We start from the raw sequence: 22,566 nt of genomic DNA, 5'->3' as shown, positions 1-22,566 counted from the left end.
TATCCCCCCTCAAGAAATGGCTGTGAGGTCATTGACAGGTTGAATGCCATTGTGTGGGTGGTGACTGTGGGACTAATTCTAAGCCAAGAGAATCGCTGGGAATATTTCGTTTCCAGCATCTGCCTGTTGCGTGCCAACTGGACAATGAAAACTCCTGTGATGGTGGTTCTCCTCTTCACAGCTTCAGAATGGTCCAGAAGCCAAAGTTAGCTTGAGAGAAACCCCATAGTAAAGTAGTGGCAGCAGGGGATGAGGGCTGGGGGCTGACTTAGCTGGGGGTTGGAGGGGAACATTCCTTCCAGTGGGTATCAAGGAGCTTGGCATTCTGGGGAGACTGGTGTGTCAGCCCATGAGTGCGATGGGCTGTGTCCTAGGGCCTTAGGGAGAGGGGATCAGGTAAGTTCTCCTCAAGGTGTCTTAGGAGCTGAAGGCTGCAAGGAGAGTAGGTCTTCACGTGATGGCCTGGACACAGGCAGGGTGTTCCAGTTGGAGAGCAGCAGGAGCTGGGACAAGGAAGTGTGAGCCGTGTGTGTTCTGGGCAGTGCTAAGTGGAGGGGAATTGGAAAGGAGCAGGATGGTGGGCTGGGGAACCAGCTCCATGGGGCCAGGTCGGGGAGAAGATGGGTGAAGTAGGACGGGTGGGCATGGAGGAGACCAAGTGATGGGACAGGAGCCAGGACAAAGCCGAGAGAGAAAGGGAAGATGCGCCTGCATTTCTGATGAGGACAGTAATACAGCTGATGAGTTTGGGGGCAAGATGTTTCCTCGGGGTGTGTGGGACCTCAAGTGGAGAAGTACAGTGGGCTGTTGAGTAAGTAGATGAGTCGGGATAAAGCAGGACCCCCCCCTCCCCCAGCTCAGCGGCTTCAGACAATAGAAGTTTATGTGGGGTCAATAGTAGCAGACCGGACCAGCCAGGAAGGGAAGGGGCTCTGGTGCAGGGGTGGTCAAGGGACTGAGGCTCCTTCCCTCTGGTCCTGCAGAGTCCTCTGCCATGTCCTCTCCAACTGGCGAGTGGAGGGGAAAGAGACAGATCTAGTCCTGCTTTTTCTTCTACTTTTTTTTTTTTTTTTTTTTTTTTTTTAAGATTTTGGGGTCCCTGGGTGGCTCAGTGGGTTAAAGCCTCTACCTTCGGCTTGGGTCATGATCCCAGGGTCCTGGGATTGAGCCCCACATCGGACTCTCTACTCAGTAGGGGGCCTGCTTCCTCCTCTCTCTCTGCCTGCCTCTCTGCCTACTTGTGATTTCTGTCTGTCAAATAAATAAAATACTTTTTTAAAAAAGATTTTATTTATTTATTTGAGCAAGAAAGAGTATGAGCCCTGAGGAGGAGCAGAGGGAGAGGGAGAAGCAGACTCCTCTGAGCAGGGAGCCTGATGCAGGACACAATCCCAAGACCCTGAGATCATGACCCAAGCCCAAGGCAGATGCTTCACCAACTGAGCCACCCAGGTGCCCCAATTCCTGCTGCTTTTTTAAAAAAAAATAATTTTATTTTGAAACAATTTAACATGCAGAAAGGTTGCAAGAATTCACAGACGCCCTTCACCTAGACACCCCGTTCCACTTTTGCCAAATGCCCCTGTGATGTTCTTTGTAATAAAAAGGTTTGATTTGGGATAATGAATTACACCCACTCACCATGGCTTTGATTCCCCCCTTTGCCTGGAGCACTTCCTCACTCTTTCCTAAGTCTGATGCCCTTGATCTTCCTAAAGGAAACAGAGAATGTGCCTGAGCCTGAGTCTGTCCAAGCTTCCTCCTGATCAGATTCAGGATATGCCTCTTTGGTGAGGCGATCAAATTAGTGATGTTGTCTTATTGTGACCTACTGGGGGGTACGTGACATATATTTGTGCTATTACAGATGATAATGTTGGTCGTTTGAGTAAGACAGCGCCTGCGAGGTTCTCGGACCTAAAGGTTTTTTCCCCCTCTTTGTAATTAATAGTTATTTTGTGTGGAATCTCTGTAAGTGATATAAATCCACTGTTCTTTACCCCACTTTCACCCACGATGTTTATCACCCATTTATGACTGTTGGCTGGATAACCTTAATCATTGCAAAATGGCCGTTCTTTATTTTCACTATTCCTCCAACATTTATTCGCAGGCATTCTGTTGTAAGAGCTTTCCCTTGCATTTGTTTAATTGTACCTGTTTAGACTCATGGATTCATATTTTCTTCTATGGATTATAATCTGTTATTGTTATTATTTATTTCGATGCTGAAATTGTTGCTTTTGTCTATGTGCTTTGAGGCCGAAATTGTCTGTTGGCTGTTGGGAGCTCCTTCAAACTAGCTTCTCTGTTCCTTCTTTTGGCATCTTCCCATTGTTTTTGGAGTACCGCCTTCCATGGCTGTAGATAGGAAGGAAATTTAGTATTTTTTCTTCTGCCTTTGTTTCCCACATCAATTAGGAAGAGGGAAGGAAGACACCTTTGCTTCTTAACTGCTTCAGACCAGAAGTGATGTGTCTCATTACTGTTCACTGTCCTTCGGTGAGAACTTGGTCCCACCCAGAAGCAAGGGACAAGGTGGGAAATGTCCCTGGGCAGAAGCTCCCCGGCAGGACCCCCACACCATAGAAGGATCTCTGGCTGAGCTGGCTGACCCTGCCAAACTGGGTCTCATTTTTGTGCTGCCTTAGGAACAAAGACTCACTTCTACCTGAATAAAAATAGGTTTCGTCTTCAGGACCTTGTGGATAGGTGCCAGAAAACTCCTCAACCTGGAGGCTCCTAGGGGCCGCTAGGATACATGAGGACCCAGCGTCCTCTCTGCTTTGTTCCCCCTCTTCCAGCCTCCTCCGCACTGGGGTCTGTCCTTTGTTGTAAGCACAGTTTGCATTTGGCCATCCAGACCTTTCTGGCCCTTCTCTCCAGGCCCTTTGATCTCTAGCTCTCCTTATCACACACCCTGTTTTCAAAATTCCCTCCATAAATGCCCAAGAGACCAGATGTCTGATTGGACCCATTGTCTTCTCGGGTCTTGCTATGGCTGGGTTCCTGGGCCAGGGGGCAGGGTGGTGGCGGGGCAGAGAAGCCCTGCACCGCTTTCTGCCTGCGTTGCAAACGAGGCTGGGTGTGGGTTCAGTGAAGGGCCTGGGGCTGCCAGTGTTGACCGGACAGAGGCAGAGCCCGAGCCTGCCAGGGGGCCAAGAAGAGACAGGCAGAGGTGCAGGAAGAAAACCAGGGAGGCCAAGACCTAGCTTACCAGCATCCCCCATACTCCTGGGTATGTGCTAGACTGCATTTCCTGACCCCTCTCACAGTGAGTGTGTCCATGAGTTCCAGCTCACAGAATGAGAGCAGAAGGGAAGCATACCACTTCCAGGCCTGCCTGTAACAACCTCTTCGCTCTCACCCCCTCCCCTTGATGGGAATGGAGGCGACTCCTAAAAGAGGTCAGAAGCCACTTGTTAAAGATGGCCTCTGGCTGGCTGGTTCCAGGATGACTGTGCCTGAAGCAAGGGGCAGCTTCACGAACCTGTCCACTGGCCTGGTACTGACACCCAGCAAGAAATGCCCTTCTGTTGAATATGAGCCATTCAGTTCGGGGGTCCAGATGGCCCAACAGTAGAATTCTATCCTTGGGAATACAGTCTTTCCCTAGCTGGAAGCACTATAACCAAAGCACATTCTGGGGGAGAGAAGAGGAAATAGGGAGATTCCCCCGTCCTTTGAGGCTTATACATTTCACTGAAAATACAGGAGCAAAAGGAAAGTACTTACCAGGCTCGCCAGAGTTAAGGGTTGCCTCTTCCTCAAGTGGGGGGTCCTGCCTCTCTTTCACATGCTCCCCGAATTGACCCAATGACCTTGGAGCTCCTCCGAGCCATGGGACCTGGCATTAAAGCCACCTGTTATCTGTCAGGAAATACGGGTTCATCGTGGCTGAGAGCCAGCAACACTTCCTTCTCTTAGGTTACGTGATGTTAAACAATCTGTCCGCGGTTCCTACAAATCATTAAAGTTCCATAAGACTGCCAGGGTTTCGACATTCAAACCATATCTTCCTAACTAGCTCTGACCCTTGCAAATTCAAAGACAAAAGTCTTCTGTTGGGCAGGGAGCCCTGATTTTCAGTTTCATGGCTCTGGGCCCTGTTGGGTGGGAAGAGAGGAGTGGTGTGGGGTAAGTGGCCTGGGGAATTGCATATGGGGATTTTTTTTTTTATTTTGGGAATGATGAAATGCCCTGGAGTTAGACAGTGGTGAATGGTTGCACAGTGTAACACCCCTGAATTGTATACTTAAAAGGGGGAATTTTATGGTATGTGACTTATGCCTTAATCTAAAAAAAAAATCATTCATTTTTTTGAACGTCTGGCGATGCCAGATGCCGGGGATCCACAGTCCAGCAAAGCAAGGTCTCTGTCCCCCCAAAGCAGGTCAAATGTGCTTATTGCCCTCCTTAGCATCAGAGTTTAAACCTCAGCTCTACTTTTCTCTAGGGGTGTCAGGAGGCAAAAAAGGAGATTAAAAGCTATTTGGAAGTTTGCAAAGCCTAGGACAAGTGCAAGCCTTGGGGCATCCATGCTGTAGCTCTTGGGTGGGTCCTCAAAGGCCAGCATTAGAACGGGCAGGGCAATGAGCCCTCTGTGTGGTTGCTTTTCTGTGGCCCCAGGGGCTGAGAGAAGGAGGTAGAGACTCCCATACCTCTGATTGAATCTCCTTCTTCAGCCCAAATTCAGGGGGCAGGGTGCCAGCCAGGATAGGAGAGAGGCAAGGAGTCCAAAGAAGCGGAAGGAGCAGCACATAGCCTGGGCTGTATGGGCTAATGATGTGTGTAGGGCACTCATGGGAGGACACCAGCTTCCCTCAAGCTTGGGATGGTTCTAGGCACCAACGTCTTCTAGGTCGCATAGATCAGAACCCTCCTCATTCCAGGGGTATACCAGGGGATACAAGGTCCTTGCCCAGAGCTTTTGGAAAAGGCACAGAACAGTTCAGACTGCTAATGTAAATATTCCTGAATACCAGGAAGATGGAGGGCAGTATCAGAAAGAGCACAGGCCTGGGAGCCCAGACATTGCCAACATACTGTGTAGCCTTGGGCAGACTGTCTTCCTGTATAAAACACCTATAAGAAATGGCTGCTGTGTGTGTGTTGCTGCTGTGAGCCAGGCACCCAGCTAAACACTTCACACAGATGAACTCGTTGGATCTGTTCCACAACTCTTAGGGTAGGTGCTAATATTTGTATTAAATAGAGGACGATGGCTCATCCATCACCAAACTGGCTATATCCTGTCTCCAGGTTAGAACTTGGGCTGGTCTGTTTCTCTCCGGATCTCAGTCAAGCTCCTTGGTCTCCAGGACTGCCCTCCTAACTAGTTCCCCAATTTCAGGCATCCCTGCCACTCCCCTATTGTTTCCCTACAGACGTAAGTCAGATCTGTCTCTCTTCTGCCTAAAGCCTCACAGTGACATCCCACCGCCCTGGGGATGACACAGCCAATCTCCACCGGGGCCTGGGTGGGGGAGAGGGCGGTGCTGCGCACCCTGTCCACGCGGCGCCACTCTGTCCCGTGGAGGCCTCTGCAGCAGCCCCCTCTCAGCTCTCTGTCCGGCCTCTGGGTCTTTGCACGCTCATCCTTGGAGAGAGGCCTTGGGACACTTCCTTTGCCCGTCTTTGGTACTGCGGTTAGCGATACAGGTTTTGTGTGTTTACCCCGGACTGTCAGCTCAGCGGAAGGTGGACACCATGCCTGTTTGGTTCTCCATTCTGTCGCCCCCCCGCCCCGCTGCCCCGCGTTTACAGCGGGTGCGGGTTTACAGGGTGCCCCGTGCGCGGTCTCCGGGATTGGGATTTATGATGGTGCAGCCGGAGGCTGGTGATCGGCCGAGGTGGCTCAGCCAGTGCCTGGGAGGCCCTAGCGTCCCCCGCGCACTCTGGGGGCGGTCCCGGGGGCGGTCCCGGCGGCGGTCCGGGGTGAAGGCAGGCGCGTGCCAAGCCACGCCCACGCCCGGCGGGAGGAGCCGGGGGCGCTGGGCTACTCCGGAGCGGCCGGGGCGGGGGCGGGGGCGGGCGCGGCCCGGCGGGGTGGCGCACGGGGCGGGCTCTTGGGGCCCCGAGTGCCCGAGCCCGCTCCGCCCCACACACGCCTCGAGGGGGCTCGCGGGGCCTGGAAGACGCAGCGGACGGCGTTGGAGGTCGGTGCCGCGCGGCTTTGGGGCCCTGGTGGGGAGGGCGATCGTGCGGGGTAACCGGGCCCAAGCCCGCCTCACTCCAGTTCCCCCAGCACACGAAAATTGGGAGGTTTAGTCCCGGGGAGGGTAGGGCAAACTCGACCCCTCGAAACATCCGCCCCTCGAAACAAACGCCCCTCGAAACTTCCGCAAAGTCTTCCCGGGGAAGGCGGGCGGCCCCTCCCTCACGCTCCCCGGGTCGAGTCACCCCTGGGTGGAAAGCAGTGTTATCAGGCAGGAGGAAATCCTCCGTCTCTAGGGGGGCAATACCTGGGCTTACCCGAGTGCCGACCGACTCTGGCGTGCGCTAGGAGGTCCGCTTCTTTCCCCGTGCAGCCCAGGTTCTGCGGGGACAAAGGCCATTGGTCCTGAACTAACTCTGGTGGGGCTGGGAAGGCCAGGAAGCCTGAAATTCACCCGGAGCTGCTACTAGTGGGTGATGTGGGGCGCTTTCTTCCCCATCCCACCCAGTAAACACACCCGCCTTTCCCCTCCAGGGAGAGCCCTTCTGTCAGGGTGGGGACGCTCTGGAGAGGCCCTGGGGAGCTGAGGATCCCGCAGAGGGACCGGGGCAGGGCAGAGGGTCAGGTTGGGATGGGCCTTTCAGGTGTGGCAGCTAGCTGTACCTTGTGTTTAAAGGCCAGCAGGTGAAACAGGTAAATATGTAAAATATCAGGGAGGCCTGCTCAGGTCAGTGTGTGTAAGTGTGCGTGACTACACTAGCACCCCAAGCTCTCAGACCCCCTTGTCCTCACCCTTTGCCTACAGAGGAGCCTCCAACGAGCGCTGGGCTGAAGCCAACATCTGGAGGGCTTCGGGGAGGAGACCTGGACCTGGTCTCGTTCAGAGCTACAGAGGGGTTACTGGGTGGAGCTGGGCTCCAGCCAGGTCTTCAGCCCTGAAATGAGGAAGCCTGGGTTTAGACACATGCGGGGAGCAGACTGTGGGTCTGGGTGTTGAGGGAACCACAAAGTGACTTGCCCCCAGGAGGATGTCCAAGTTTCCTGGCCTTGGTTTTCCCTATGAATATGTATGTGCCACCTGAATGAGCCTGTCTGCCCAGAGCTGCCCTCTCCTGGGGCCTGACAGGACAGCTCCCCCTTCAGACTTTACCTTCTTTCAGAAGTCCCTCTCTTTTGGGTTATATTCAGTGTGCATCCCCTGGGGGGCTGGCCATAAAATGCCAACTCTCAGCCTGCCCCCTTCTTCCTTGACTGTGAGGGTGGCCGCCTGAGAGGGGACACTCAGGGTGAGCCACACTCCAGCGGCCCCCCCATTCCAGATGGCCACTTGGAAGCATGGCTGAAATCTACCCTTGGGGTAATGGGGATGACTCAGAAAACTGTGTGTTTTATTTGTAATCTCTGCAAAGCAATGCTGGGGTCATGTCCTCGCTTTGGTTAGAGCCTGCATGGTTCTCGTGTCTTCTGAGGCAGGACCTCTGAGCAGCTTTGGCATAAATGTAACTTCCTAGCTTCTCAGTAGGTTCCTAGTAGGCTCTTGTTTGCATGACTGGAGAAGAATCCTCCTGGAGTCAGGCTGGTGTTCTTGGCAGAGAAAAGAGGATTTACCGAGAAAATACAAGCGTAAACCAGATTGTGTGTGTGTGTGTATTGGAGGGGTTGGCAAAGGTAAAATTCCATAGGAGTTGTGGACAGTTAGGGTTTTTTGTCTTCTTGGATGGGACTTTATGCTAACATTCCCGAGTCTAGACTGATGTAGTTGATTCTCCGGGGTCACTCTCCCCCTCGGCTTGATGTTTGGTTCAAAACCTGATGGTGGGTCTGGCAATTCCTGGAAGAGTTAAATCTAGAGTTACCAAACTCTACCAAACAACCAAGCAATCCCACACCTGGGTGTATATACTCAAGAGAACTGGAAATGAATGTCCGCACAAAAACTTGGACACAAATGTTGACAGCAGCACTATTCATAGCAGACAAAAGGTGGGGACAACCCCATGTCCCTCCACTGACCGATGGAGAAACAAAATGTGGGGGCTCCTGCGTGGCTCAGTCCTTAAGTGTCTGCTTTCAGCTCAGGTCACTGTCCCAGGGTCCTGGGATCAAGCCCCGCATCAGGGTCCCTGCTCAACAGGAAGCCTGCTTCTCCCTCTCCCACTCCCCCTGCTTGTGTTTCCTCTCTCGCTGTGTGTCTCTCTCTGCCAAATAAATAAATAAATCTTAAAAAGCGAAACGAAACAAAACGTGGTATCTCCATATGATGAAATGTTAGCCACAAGAAGGAAAGAATCCTCATAATATGCTGTAGTTTGGATGACTCTTGGAAACGTTATACTAAGGGAAGGAAGCCAGACACAAAAGGTGGGGAGCAGGTGAATCTATAGAGACAGAAAGATGAGTGCTTGCCGGCGGCTGGAGGGAGAAGGGCATGGGGAGTTACTGCTAATGGATAAGAGTTTTTTTGGGGGAGTGAGGAACATGTTCTGGGATTAGATTGTGGTGATGGTTGCACAACTTCATGAATGTACTAAAAACTGCTGGACTGTGTACTTTAAACTAGTGGAATATAGGAGTGTCTCAATTTATAAAAATAGATGGTAGGAGGCCTGCCCTGTTTTTAAACCTTTATTATTTTTACCAAAATGACATATTCAGTTAAAAATTTTCAAGCAATACAAAAAAAAAAAAAAAGAAAAAAAAAGAAAAAAGAAAAAGAAAAAAAGAAAAAGGCTCAAAGAGGAAAGTAAAAATATCACCTAGTGACCTCTATTAGCATTTTGGTTTGGAACTCAGTTCTAGTCAGAGTGTTGAGGGTTGAACTTGGACAAATTATTAAACTGGTTTCTAAGATAGGAACAGAAATCCACAGCTGCTGGGTACAGAGGCACAGATGAAAACACAATGAATGCTAGCCGACGCAGTTATCACGTTTCTGTGCACAGCGGGTTAGGCTTTTTTTTTTTTTTTTTTTTTTTAGATTTTCTTTATTTGAGGGAGAGAGCATGAACAGTGGGAGAAGCAGAGGGAGAGGGAAAAGCCAGTTCCCCACTAAGCAGGAGTTCGATGTGGGGCTCGATCCTGGGAATCCGGGATCATGACCTGAGGAGAAGGCAGACGCTTAACCGACTGAGTCACCCAGGTGCCCCTAGTGGGATGAGGCTTACATGCTGTTACTAGACTTTTTTGTAGACACCTTTTCCCCCTGCTGAGACTTGATGCTTTTAGAGTGGTTTTAGGTTCACAGCAAAGCAGAGGGGAGGGCCCCGCGATTTCCCGGGTGCCCCCTGCCCCCACACAGCCCCAGCTTCTCCCGCGGGCAGCCTCACTCATCAGGGTGGCACAGTTGTTACCATTGATGAACCTCCGAGGACGGAGTCACCCGAAGACTGTAGTTTACATCGGGGTTCACGGTTGGCCTCGTACGTTCTATGGGTGTGGCGTTGTCATGGACAAAATTTTCATGTAAAAAAATCACCCGTTCTGAAAACGGACAGCTCCAGGATATTCCGTCGTGGGGGTGTATAATAGAGTCGTCTGCCACGTATGGAGGTTCGATTGGCTCCCTCGAGTGGCATCCCCCACTGATCGAGGCTATTCGAATGGCGCTACTGTTAGCTTGGAGCGTAGGACTCAACGTTATCCATAGTCCACGTGCTTTTTGACCGCCTTTAGGGTGTGTAGCTGGAACGCAGGTCTGTGGCTTAAGCCCACGGATTCGGTGTCCGCAGAGTAGCTGTGGCCTCTCAGAGTCTAACTGTCCTCAGGGCCAGGCATGACTTGGCACTGGAAGAGCCAATGGAACGTTGGTGTGTCCTAGAGCCTTGGGCAGGGGAGGCTGCTGAGGAGGAAGGACGGAATGGGCTGGAGAGCTTCCAGCCCCCATCTTCCAAGTGGGGGTGCCAGAGGCCAGTAGGGGAGAGGGACAGATTCCAGGAGAGGCCTCAGGCAGCCTAGTGTGTAAAAGCCTTTCCCCTCCCCTGGCCTAGCTATGGCAGCCCCTCAGGGGCCTGGCTCTGCCCTCGGGCCCCAGGCGCTCCACTGGGAGTCTGGAGAAGCAGTCTGCTTTCATGGAGGGGTTATCTAGGCCAAGGTTAGCCCTTTGGGGAAGTCAGCTGATGACCCTTGGGGGCTGAGGGAGCAGGGGTTCAAGTCCTTTGGCCAACCCACTGTCCATCAGGCCTAGGCTGGGGTCCTTGGGCTTTCCTCCCTGGGTGCTCATAGCCTGGACGTAGGCTCGAGAATGGCCCTGGCAACATAACATGTGTCTGGTGGGACCTGTCACCTGCCCTCCTGGCCTCCCCACTTTGTTCCCTGAACTTCTACCCGCTCCCTTCCTGTCCCTGGACTTTGTGGGCTAAGCTTTGCCTTCGGTGGTGAAGGCCCCTGGCCCCACTGTTTTTCAAGGCTCCCCTTTGAGCTGTCCTGGGTGGTCTGGTGTGACCTGACCCATGCTGGACCCCATCTCCCCAGCGCACTGTGTGTCGTCTCTAGTGCCCATGTCCAGACAACTTGGAAACCGAGTTCTCTGGGTTCTCCCCAACCTCCTTTCAGGCTGCTGGCCCCAAGAGCAGGCTGGCACGGAGGGGGCTGTGTTGGAGGGGGCTGGTGATGCAGCTCTTCCTTAGCCCTCCACATTCACAGGCTCTGCAAAGGTCCTGGGATCCTCTCCTGACCTCTGGCTGGGTCACTGGGCTCTCTTGGGTCCCCACCCCAAGAAATATTTTCATTCTGGCCCAGTTGGCAGATTCAGCCTGATGAACACTCGGGACCAGATCTGGATGACCTTTTTGAAGGCCTGGAGCAGTGAAAATGGCACTGCCTGCGGGAGACTTGTCTTGGTCATGGCGCTGCTGAGGACTCAGTTTTCTCATCTGTAAAATGGGTGGAATGTACAATGCCTCAGTGCATTGGGGACAATTTGGCCAAGGAGAAACAGAGTTAAATCTCTTCTAATTTCCTGTGCCAAATCCCCCTCCCCCATGCCCAGGTTCTCTCTCCCCCAGGGGAGATAGGAAGCAGCGGGCATTTGAATACCAATGAGAGCAGTACCTGGAGGTCCATAAGCTGCATCTCTAAGTGTGGGAAGATCTGTAAATTGTTTTACAGATTTCATGTGGGGGCCATCTTGCGGGGGTCACCATGTCCTGGAAACTTAGGTGTGCAAGGCTATCTCAGGGCATCCCCTCCCATTACAGGGGGTAAATGGCCCAGAGAGGGGAGGGATTTTGTCCCAGGCCATACAGATAATGCAAAACAGAGTAGTGGCCTTCCCCTTCCCTGCAGTGCTGCCTGAGAGGATCCCAGATGACCTGGAACATGCTTCCGCATTGAGCCTTCAGGCAGTTTGCTGTCTGTCCTTCAAGGTTGACCTTCAAGGTTGAATTCAATTTCTGGGGCGCCTGGGTGGCTCAGTCGGTTAAGTGTCTGCCTTTGGCTTGGGTCATAATCCCGGAGTCCTGGGATCAAGCCCCAAGGTGGTCTCCCTGCTCAGCAAGGGGTCTGCTTATCCCTCTCCCTCTCTGCTCTCTCCCTCTGTTTTCTCTCTGTTGTTTTCTTCCTCTCTCTTGTTCTCTGTCAAATAAATAAATAAAATCTTAAAAAAATAAAAGAAATTTTGGGGCGCCTCGGTGGCTCAGTGGGTTAAGCTTCTGCCTTTGGCTCAGGTCATGATCTGGGGATCCTGGGATCAAGCCCCACGCTGGGCTCTATGCCTGTGGGGAGTCTGCTTCCCCCCGTCTCTGCCTGCTTCTCTGCCTACTTGTTATCTGTCTCTGTCAGATGAATAAATGAAATCTGTAAAACAATTTAAAAAAATGTTTAAGTTCAATTTCTTATTTCCTTGCCTTCCCCCCTCCACATCCCACCCACACAGCCTTGAACTTCCCCTCCCTGAAGCCCACAGCAGCTGTTGGCTTCTCTTGCTGCTTTCTGCTGCTGCTTCTTTTTAAGATTTTATTTATTTATTTGACAGAGAGAGAGAGAGCACGCACTCACAAGCATGGGGAGCAACAGGCAGAGGAAGAGGGAGAAGCAGGCTCCCAGGCTGAGCAGGGAGCCCAGTGTAGGGCTCCATCTCAGGACCCCAGGATCATGATCTGAGCCAAAGGCAGACACTTCACCGACTGAGCCACTCAGGCCACCTCCTCTTGCTGCTTTCTGTGCAGGGAAGACTTTGTTTCTTTCCTTAGCATTGCTCTCCAGGAGACAACAGTCCCTGCCTCTCCGTGGAGCCTGGAACAGGCTAGGAGGAGGTTTAATGGCCGGTTGCCCTTGAGCTGTCCCCTCCCCACAGGATGCTCTCAGTATCTCAGCCCCTCAGACAGCTGGGCTCCCACCCTAGCGAGCCCTGAGGCCTGTACCACGACTGCCCTTCTCTGGGGCTAAGCTGGGCCGGGGAAAGAGCCCTTCACTGCAGCCCCAAGCCGGCCCCTCTGCCCTCCCTGGAGGCAGAGTCTGGAACACTCTGCCTGGATGACTCAGGCCCTCAGGAGGCTGAGCCCCCTGGGCAGTGCCCCAGGCTGGCTAGGAGAGCCCCAGCAAACTGCTATCCCATTCCTTTGGGCTTGGTGGTTCAGTGTCTAGTGACCCAGCCCAATGTTGTCCTCTGCCTCAGATGTCCTTCAGTGTCCAATTCAGTGCCAGGCAATGGTCCTTGAATTTTCGCTCCTTAGGGGTTCAACCAAAGTTGGTTCTCAGTTTGCCAGGAACTGGTCAGGCTGCCCCAGCCCCTATGTGAGTGTGAGCCTGGGGCACCCTTGGCCTGCAGATCTGGCTTCTGCCCTCTGCAGATGCCCTCCGGGGGACTGCTCCCCTGTCATGGGCTTCTGGCAGGACCCTGTACCCCATGCCTTCTCACCGGAGCCTCCACGGTCAGTGCGTCCCCTACCCTCTTTCTTACTGCAGACATCGCCTCCTGTCTCCTCTCCTGGGGGATGCGGCTCAGCCAGCCATCTTGGTGCACACCTGCTGTCCCAGGAATGCTCAGGGGAGTGACCTGCCCACTGCAGGCCCCTTTTCCCCATCCTCCTGTCCTGACCTCCACGTACCACATCCTGTTTTGTGGGTTGATGGGCATAACCTGCTAATTGATCTCCTTTGACTTGGGGCTCAAGGTGGTGGCCTGTGAGCAGGGCAGAGTCTAGCGTCTGCGCAGTGCGGCACTTAGAGGAGTGTGGTCCGTTTCTTTACCGTGCCTGCCAGTTCCCTCTTGTTATTCTGTGTCTGCCCTCATCGGCCTCACCCACCTGGCCCCACGAAGTCTGCAAGTCCTGCCTTTATAAGGGCAAAACAAATACACAACGATTTGTTTAATGTGTGCAAAAAAGGAATATTGTAGGTGCGCAGAGCATCTCTGGAGGGATTCGTGGATACTCGGTAATTGTGGATGCCGCTGAGAAGGGGACTCGTGGTTGGGGAATGGGACGGAATTAGAGTACACCTGTTCCTTTGGAATTTAACCCACATGTTACAAAATTGGAATTTTGTTAATAGACAGTTATATAATTTAAAAAGTTCAAGTCATGGGGCACCTGGTTGGCTCAGTCAGTAGAGCAGGTGACTCCTGACCTTGGGGTTGTGGGTTCAAGCCCCAAGTTGGATGTAGAGTTTACCAAAAATAAAAATAAGGGATAAATTAAAAGATCAAGTCTTGGCATTTGAGGCCTTCTTGCTGTGCCTCCCCCCCCCACAGCCTTTGAGCGTCCTGACTCTGATGTGGTCTCTCCTCCTATCCCAGCAGTGCCTGGTTCGAGATGGGTTCCCAGGTGTCCGTGGACGTGGGAGCCGTGCGTGTGGTGATCGTGGGTGGGGGCTTTGGTGGGATGGCTGCTGCCAGCCAGCTGCAGACTCTGAACATTCCCTTCGTGCTGGTGGACATGAAGGACTCCTTCCACCACAACGTGGCAGCCCTCCGGGCCTCTGTGGAAAGTGGTAATGGACTCTCTTCTGGGGCTTTCTTCGTCAGAGTGGTCTTGTCACCACTGTGGGTTTGGGGGTGGTTTTTGCCACTTAGGGCAAGGCCTAAATTCCACCTTTAGAGAAATTCTGGAGATTGTTGAGGTCTCTGGCCTTAAGCAGCTACCATATCAAGGCTGTAGAAGTAGGAGCTGCAGCTTCCCTGAGGACCCGGTGAGGCCCAGGTGGCTGTTGCCAGTGGGGGGTGGAGGCGGGGGTTCCCTGAATACCACTGGCTCAGCTCTTTGGCCAAGGACAAGCCTCAGGAAAGGTTTTGAGTGCTTCTGGCTTCCCGCAGGCAGCCCAGTTTCACTCTCTGACCTCCTCTGTGCGCATTCCCCAGGGTTTGCCAAAAAGACATTCATCTCCTACTCTGTGACCTTCAAGGAGAACTTCCGGCAGGGGCTGGTGGTGGAGATAGACCTGCAGAATCAGACAGTGCTGCTCGAGGACGGTGAGGTGAGCACAGTGGGGGCCGACCCGGACCTCTGCTAGCTTCAGGGGGTCCCCAGGGCTCCTCAGCTGCCGCTGGGACGGGACCCAGGTGGTCTCAAAGCTGGAGAGCCCTCGATGACCCCTACATGGTGCCGGCCGGTAGCAGATTCCTTATAAGTGAAGGCCTGGCCCCAACAGACTTTTCCCGAGCCATTCCTGTATGCCTGGCACTGTCTAAAGCCTTAGGTGGTCTCATTTGTGCCCACCTTGACTCCGTGGGGAGGTGGTGTAGCTTCTCTTTATGGAGAGGGTAAGTGACCCAAGATCCCACAGCTGGTAAGACACTTGGCCAGGATATGAACCTAGGCAGTTTCAACCCAGAGTCTACACTGAAAGCTGGTGTCCCAGACCAGGTTCTGGCTTAGCTGCCTGTGGGGCCGTCCTGGCTATGTAGGATCAAAGGGCAGGTGGACACATGATACCACATCCTCCAGATTGGGAGGCTCTCATTCATCCCTGCATTCCCCAGCCCTGGGAAGAGCCCGGAGCCTGGTGTGGCCCTGCAGTGACGGAGACCGTGGGGGAACTGCCATATGTTGGGAAGGGCCACCTCCAGCCTGGCCCTAGGGGCGCAATTTCTGTCCTTGGTGACTTTATGCGAATCAGTCTTCCTTGAATTTATTCCCGGCAGGACGCGTGGCTGTTCCCTTCGGTATTGGCCGGGTTCTAGTGCTTCTTCTTGGCCTGCTCAGTGTGATGGTTTCACTCCTTTCAGAGGAGGGCGGCCGCAGTGTGCCCAGACCTCTCCCGCCCGGTACTCCTTGCTCGGTGGGCCCAATCATGGGCAGAAGCCCGGGCCTGCCCTCACCTCCTTTCTCTACCCACTCTCCCGCCCCCCGCCCCAGGCCCTGCCCTTCTCACATCTTATCCTGGCCACTGGCAGCACCGGGCTCTTTCCAGGCAAGTTTAACAAGGTTTCCAGCCGGGAGGCTGCTATCCAGGCCTACGAGGACATGGTGAAGCAGGTGAGCTACCTATGGGGCCAGGTGGGGCCGTGAGGGTTAGGCGGGGCCCTGGGGGAGGGGAACCACTGTGGGGATGCATGGGGCGGTAGCAAAGAGCCCCCGGGTGCAGCTATGAAGATAGAGAGTTAGTGGGAAGATCCCAGACTCCCTGGCAGAGACCTTTGTCCCTCACCGAAGTCTGGATAGGAGTACCCCCGACCTCATGAAGTGGCTGGTGTATCCCTGCCATGTCTCCCCTGGGGTCCCGTTTGCACAAGGCTTTGTATTTTACAGAGCAGCTGTGGGTCCGTGACCTCAGGCGGTTTTCCCTGAGGGGTGGGCAGGGTCTGGCCTGGCTGAATGACAAGGGATAGATCCCCACAGAAGGATCCCAAGGCGAGTGCGACTGTGTGACTGTGGCTGGGTCCTGCCCTCCCCGCCACGCTTCTTTGATGCCTGGGGAGCCTCTCTTGGCCCATCTTAAACAGATGTGGGTGTGGAGGTTAGGGTCCCGGCTGTGAGCTCAGACAGACCTGGGTCGTGGTCCTCTGGATGGTGGGTGGGGGTGCTGCTTACCTCGTGGGGCCAAGCACGAACCATGCGAGGACATGCGGGGAGACACCCGCACGACCTGGCTCCGAGGAAGCACGGTTGGACCCCAAATTTGGACTCTTCTTTGGTCGGGGAGCCCCCAGCCTGGCCGAGCCCCTGGGCAGGCTGAGTCTGAGGGCGTGTTTTCTGCTTCCTTCCCCTCCAGGTCCAACGCTCCCAGTCAGTGGTGGTGGTGGGAGGCGGCTCTGCTGGAGTGGAAATGGCAGCCGAGGTTAAAACCGAATTCCCCGAGAAAGAGGTGGGCACACGGCCTTGCCTTTGGGCTCTCTGCATGGCGTGAAAGGAGCAGGGGGGACTGGCTCGGGGCCTAGGCCATAGTGCTCCACGACTCTGGGCCCCGCTCTCTGCAGTGGGGTGCCCCTGATGTCCTGTTCTGCTGGCAGTGCGTCCTAGGGAGCCAGGGCATGTCCTCCTTCAGGGAGAGGGCCTGTGAGCCAGTCTAGCCAGGGCCAGTGAGCCTAGCAGAGTGTGAGCTCTCGTGTCCCCTGCTGTGTTCAGCCTCTTGAGACATAAATGTAGACTTTGATTCCCTGTCTTTGGTGGCAGCTGGCCTGCTCAGAGACACCTGAGGGCGGCGTTTTGTCTGGGGCAAGCAGCAGCTGGTCTTCAAGGGACGAAAGCCTTTGCCCTGAGTAGCTGCACTGGGGGCTCTGCCATGCTGTCCCCTCACTGCCCGTGCTGGGGAAGGAGTGGCCAGCACCCCTGGCAGGAGTGCCCTTTAGAATGATGGGGGGGTGGGCAGGAGGACCTGCTTGGAACCCTGGAGAGAAAGACCCGCAGGATGTAGAGGCTCAGCCCAGGGCCCAGTGAGGAGCGGTCATTAAAAGGTCCTTGAGGCAAGAGCTTAATCAGCTGACGCCAGCCCGGCTTCTCAGAGCCACGTGGCTGCTGCTTCCTCCCGAGGGAAAGGCAGGTTGGCTTTGAAAAGATCCATATGGGCTAATTGAATTATATAGCTGTTCTCTGACAAATTATTGGACCTTATTATGAGTGATTGATGTGAAAGGGTTTTAATTTTGATTTATAGGGTAAAGACGAGGCTGAAGTAGTCGTCACTTGTCAGGGAGCGGATACAAGTAACAGTACCCGCCCTTTATTCAGGACTCAGTGGGTACTGAGTTACGTGCTTACCCCACGGTTTCTCAGTCCATCGTCACAATTTCCCGAGGGTGGGCCTGGATCCCTGTTTGACGGACTCTTCGGGAGCCATCCGAGACGAGGCTTCCACTCAGGCCATCCGGTTTTATTTTCATTTATTTATTTATTTATTTTTCTTAAAGATTATTTATTTGTTTATTTGTCAGAGATCTTAAGTAGGCAGAGAGGCAGGCAGAGGGGGGGGGGAAGCGGGCTCCCTGCTGAGCCGAGAGCCCGATGTGTGGCTGGATCCCAGGACTCTGGGACCATGTCCTGAGCTGAAGGCAGAGGCCTTAACCCACTGAGCCACCCAGGCTCTCCGGCTTCTGGTTTTAAAGCCCGAGCTTCGAGCACCGTCCCAGGCTGCCCCTGCCTCCCCAGGCTGGCCCACAGCGAGTAGCCGCGTCTGGAAGGGTGGGCGTCGTGCCTGGCTGTAGTGTAAATGCCGGCCTGCCCGACAGCCAGGGTGGGGGTGGGGATTGGAGCCCTGGTGCCTTCTGGAAGAGTCTCAGACTAGATGTGGACTCCGGCCCAGCCGCCTTCCCTGGTTCCGGCTTTGGGCAGTTGACTTCTCTGCGGGTGGGGAGGGAGACAGGCTGGCGTGGACGTTGGTAAGCCTCTTCCTGCGAGCCTGAGACTCAGCCGCTCCTTCTCCGCCCCGTGGTCGCCTGTCCAGGTCACTCTCATCCACGCCCAGGTGGCCCTTGCTGACAAGGAGCTCCTGCCCTGCGTGCGGCAGGAAGCGAAGGAGATCCTGCTGCAGAAAGGCGTTCAGCTGCTGCTGAGTACGTGCGAGGCCCCCTCCTACTCATCCCCTCCCCCGCCCACCACCCCAGCTCCACGGCCCCTTGGGTTCCAGGGTCGGGCATTTGAGCCTTGCTGGCCTGCTGTGGGCTGTGTCTGCCCGTGGACTGGGCAGAGGCCCTGGTGCTCACGGGGGGACTCCTGGGCCACAGGTGTAGCCCCGGCCTGGCTTCTCCAGGATTTGACCTGAATTATGGTATCTCTGTGGTACAATTGTTTTGTTTTGTTTTGTTTTGTTTGGCGTGTGTTTTTCTTTGGTTTATATTCAGAAGGTGGTGAGGAGTGTGAGCTTTGTTGAGACCAGGAGGAAGGGAGAGCACCACACAGCTTGTTTAGAGACTGGGGCCCTGACCCTGGCACGGTGACTGGCGCACTTCATGGGGTTCAAGCCTCTGTGCGTTCTGCAGGGAGGGGTGACATTTCTGCTCTGGGCAGACCCCTCCCAGCTCCTGGTCTCCTTGTGCTGGGCTGCCCACTAGTGTGTCCACCTTTCCTCTGAGGCAGCGTAGAGTGTAGGTGAGCTTCTGGACTTTTCTCTTCTTCCTTTTTTTTAAAAGAATGTATTTATTTATTTATTTGTTAGAGAGAGAGAGGGAGAGCATAAGCAGGCAGTAGCAGGCAGAGGCAGAGGGAGAAGCAGGCTCCCTGCTGAGGAAGGAACCAGATGCGGGACTTGATCCCAGGGTTCTGGGATCATGACCTGAGTCGAAGGCAGCGGCCTAACCGACTGAGCCACCTCTTGGTCCCTCTTCTGGACTTTCTTGCTCACACCTTAGTCGGTGGTGCACCTGGAGCGCCTCCCTGCCTGGTGAGGATGGCGTGGCTGGCTGACTTTCCCGGAGGCGTGCTTGAGGTCTTCCTCCAACAGCTTTTCCCAGAACTTCTCGGGAAATTCAGCCTCACTTTCCCACACTGCTTTTGGGAACTTTCCTGCCTTTGGGTCCTCTGGGGTGGCCGGATGTCCACCTTGTGCTTCTTGGGGGCAGTAGGGTGGACTGGGAGAGGGGCTTGCAGGAAGGCGGGAGCCGAAGGATCTCTTAGGTGGGCCCCAGCCTTGATGCCGTGCCCACCCCCTGCTGGCCTCCCGCTCACGGATCCCACTTGACAGGTGAGCGTGTGAGCAACCTGGAGGATTTGCCTCTGAATGAGTATCGGGAGTGCATCCAGGTGCGCACGGACAAAGGCACAGAGGTGGCCACCAACTTGGTGATCGTCTGCAACGGTATTAAGATCAACAGCTCGGCCTACCACAGTGCATTCGGTAAGCAGAAGCCAAGGCCCACTGCCTGGGCCATGGTCCCACTGTCTGGCCATGGCAGGCCCTGCAGGCCTCTCCCCTGGGCATCAGTGTCGCCCTGCCTCCCTTCCCCTCCACCCCAGCAGCTCAGGTCTCTTCTGAATGGTGACATCAAACTTTAAATTCAGGCTTGGGTTCCCTCTCCAGGTGCCTTCCTCCACTATGGCCGTGACTTAGGCCAAGGTGGCGAAAGTGACCATCTTTCAAAGTCGGAGCCCGCCCCCTCGTGGTGAGAGCGGGGAACAGGTTTCAGGGGGAAGGAAAGATCCACCGTTTCATTTTCTGTGAACATGGAGGGGAGGCAATTCCTGGGTCAGGCCTTTGCCTGTTTATTCACAGGTGTGCTGTTCTCTCCAAACCCTGATCCAAACGTGGAATGACATTCTGGGGAGTAGAGGAAATGCGGCCTCAGGCTCAGTAGTGAACTCCCCAGCTAACTGGAGGCTGGGGGAGGTGGAGTCCCGGCCTTCGGGTGTGACCTGGAGGCTCTGTGACTCTTCCTCGGGCCCCAGGATTGCCGTGTCCCCAGGCTGCTCCCAGTTACTTCATAGCACCCTTCCTGGACAGGGAGGTCCTGTTTGGGTCCTGCGGGAAAGAACTGGCCAGTCCCAGCAGAAGGAAACTGGTCCAGGCCACGTGTAGGGGGTGGGATCGAGGGCCCGTAATGGACAGAGGTCCCAGCATTTTACACCCATTTGTCTTAATGTCATAGTTTCAAAAGTAATTCTTTTAGGTCCCTTAAAAAGAAAAGTTTATCATTTACTAGAGTCCTGCATTAACTTAAAAAGTCTGGTCCATGTTCAAGGGGAAATTCAAGACTTGGCTGAGCTGCCACGTTGTCATTGTGAGTCATTGTCGGTCATGGTAACTTATAGTCACACAGGTTGTATAAAACGGCAAGTGCTGTCTTTCTGATCAGTTTCCCTCCTGGAATAGTAACCTTGACTTTGCAAGAAGAGTTCTGAGATGAGCCTTGAGGCAGAACTAAATCGAGGATGTGCCTTTGGAGGGGGGCTTAGCCGGCACCAGAGGGCCCTCTTCTTGGTGTTCTAGTGGCCGCATAACAGTGTTTCCGGGTTCCCTTTGCCCGGCAGAGAGTCACCTGGCCAGCAACGGCGCTCTGCGAGTGAACGAGCATCTCCAGGTGGAAGGCTGCAGCCGCGTCTACGCCATTGGTGACTGTGCCGATGTGAAGGAGCCCAAGATGGCCTATCACGCCGGCCTCCATGCCAGCGTGGCTGTGGCCAACATTGTCAACTCCATGAAACAGAGGCCCCTGAAGGCCTACAAGCCAGGTAAGGAAGCTGCCTGTACCTCAGAGACTCGCCCATCTTCCTAAATGTCTTACAGTTCCCAGTCCTCAGATGGGAGGCCCCAGGAACTGCAGGTCCACGGATGGTGAGCGGGGGTCTGGTTTACCCACCCGTGTCTGCTCCACAGGGGCACTGACGTTCCTTCTGGCCATGGGGAGAAACGATGGTGTGGGCCAGATCAGTGGCTTCTACGTGGGGCGACTCATGGTTCGGCTGGCCAAGAGCCGGGACCTGTTCGTCTCCTCCAGCTGGAAGACCATGCAGCAGTCTCCACCTTGAGCTGGAGCAGGGCGGAGACAAGGTACTGCTGGGGTTGGGGGTGGGGGATGGGGGACAGATTGTTTGCCAAGTGCTATCCACTTGATGAATGCCGAAGGGTAGATGCCCTTTTCCTGGAGTGAGATGCCCGGGATGTACTGATCAGAAACAACTTACAGAAAGCAAAAACTGGGAAAGGGAGCAAGTGAGCCATTGGAAAAAAGACACCTTCTAGAGGATTCTTTCTGGGTTTGGAGAGGTCTGCTTGCCTTTGTGCTAGCGGAGGGGTTCACTTGGTCCTGGTGAGGGGTATAGCTGGCTTTCTCTTCCCCAGGCTCTTTGCGTGTATGTACATGGGCACATGTGTTGGGACTCAGGGCTCTCAGAGCAGGAGAGAGCAGGGTCTCCTGGCGGCTGGCATCCTGTCTGTTAGGGTGAAGAGGAGCCTGCATGGTGACACCAGCTATGGAAGGGGAGCTGGGGTAGACATAGCCTGCACCCCAAGCCTCTCTCGTCGCATCCTGGGTGGGGAAGCCCGTGCATTCTGCAATACCCAGGTTGTTAAGAGGAGCCTAATTTCAAACTATTAGTCCCTATGGCCTTTCATTTTCACAAAACTTTCTATATTTCCTTTTCTAAGTAATGATTACACACCTTAGGTTACATTTAAGAAGAAAAAATTAGATAAACTGCCCTCCCGTTTAGCCCGTCCTAACAGAGAGTGAGTTCTTAACAAAGCTAGTGGGTTGAGACGGAAGCCTGGCCGGCCAGCCGCTAGAGATGTTAAGGAGAAGCAGCTGAGCTAACGGGACCCTTGGGTGGGCTGCTGTTGGGCTCATATTCAGGGAGCAGAGTGAGACTTGCAGGTGAACCCGTGTGCGCTTCTAGGCTACTATCTCAGTGGATTCTGTAGGGGACAAAATTCCTGCTGATGCTGGGGCAGGGGACCCTGTGGGAACCTCTGGGGTTCTGTGCTTCTGGTTTCCTGGCTAACCCCAGTGACACTTGTGGGGGTCCTGCCTGCCACTGGCTGTGTTAAGGTACATAAATGACTCCTGTATCTGGGAGAGGACTTCAATTAGAGGGAGTCTCTTCTGGAAGACAGAAGTTAAATCCCCAGAGTGGAAGTGGTTGCTGATTTCATCTGCATAAATGCAGACCCTGCTCATTTTTGATGGTGGCTTCTGGGTCCTTGGCCAGAGTCCTGAGGACACAGCCTATGGGGGTTCTCAGTCCTTCCTGCCTGGGCTGTGGCCCAGGGCAGTTCCATTTGTTCTCTAGGCCTACGTGAGACCTGTGCCTCTCTCCCGTAGGATGGCTGCCCACTGGAGGCTTCACCTAGGACTACCTTTCTGTGGACCAAAGCCAACCAGGCTCCTCTTGCCCAGACCAGTCCGTGCTGTCTGCCCTGGGGCCTGGCAGGGTGGGCGTCTCAGCCTGTGCGTGACAGGCCTTGTTCTATTTATAACATTTTACAAGTGCCTACCCATGGGGACACAGTTTTCTAAACTGAGGAAAATGTTGCAATAAAAGATTATGTTGTAAGAAAGACACTGGATCTTCTTTTTTTTTTTTTTCCTTTCATTTTCTTTTTCT

General features: G+C 54.2%; 1 protein-coding gene and 1 long non-coding RNA gene across 5 annotated transcripts; one reads left to right on the top strand and one right to left on the bottom strand.

Moving 5' to 3' along the window:
- Window positions 1-1,313: 1,313 nt before the first annotated feature.
- On the bottom strand, window positions 1,314-6,645 carry LOC132016384 (uncharacterized). The gene is made up of 3 exons (XR_009403928.1): window positions 6,475-6,645; window positions 3,736-3,870; window positions 1,314-2,361 (listed from the first exon to the last, which is right to left on the bottom strand). It is a non-coding gene; the product is annotated as an uncharacterized LOC132016384 (long non-coding RNA).
- Window positions 6,035-22,521, top strand: AIFM2 (apoptosis inducing factor mitochondria associated 2). 4 transcript variants are annotated; one of them, XM_059397628.1, is made up of 10 exons: window positions 6,035-6,158; window positions 13,893-14,086; window positions 14,454-14,569; window positions 15,451-15,570; window positions 16,307-16,399; window positions 17,975-18,083; window positions 19,211-19,363; window positions 20,494-20,694; window positions 20,840-21,013; window positions 22,252-22,521. In XM_059397628.1, exons 2-9 carry the CDS (start codon window positions 13,909-13,911, stop codon window positions 20,989-20,991), a joined length of 1,122 nt encoding a protein of 373 aa, XP_059253611.1. In that variant the 5' UTR covers window positions 6,035-6,158; window positions 13,893-13,908; the 3' UTR covers window positions 20,992-21,013; window positions 22,252-22,521. The 4 variants fall into 4 exon arrangements, with proteins under 4 accessions (XP_059253611.1, XP_059253610.1, XP_059253609.1 ...); XM_059397627.1 differs by having other exon boundaries at window positions 22,230-22,521; XM_059397626.1 differs by having other exon boundaries at window positions 6,036-6,158; window positions 13,896-14,086; window positions 22,284-22,521.
- Window positions 22,522-22,566: the final 45 nt, after the last annotated feature.

Source organism: Mustela nigripes, chromosome 4 (assembly GCF_022355385.1).
Source record: "Mustela nigripes isolate SB6536 chromosome 4, MUSNIG.SB6536, whole genome shotgun sequence".
NCBI lineage: Eukaryota > Metazoa > Chordata > Mammalia > Carnivora > Mustelidae > Mustela > Mustela nigripes.
The sequence above is the reverse complement of the archived record's forward strand: the minus strand, read 5'-3'. Positions and strand labels throughout refer to the sequence as shown.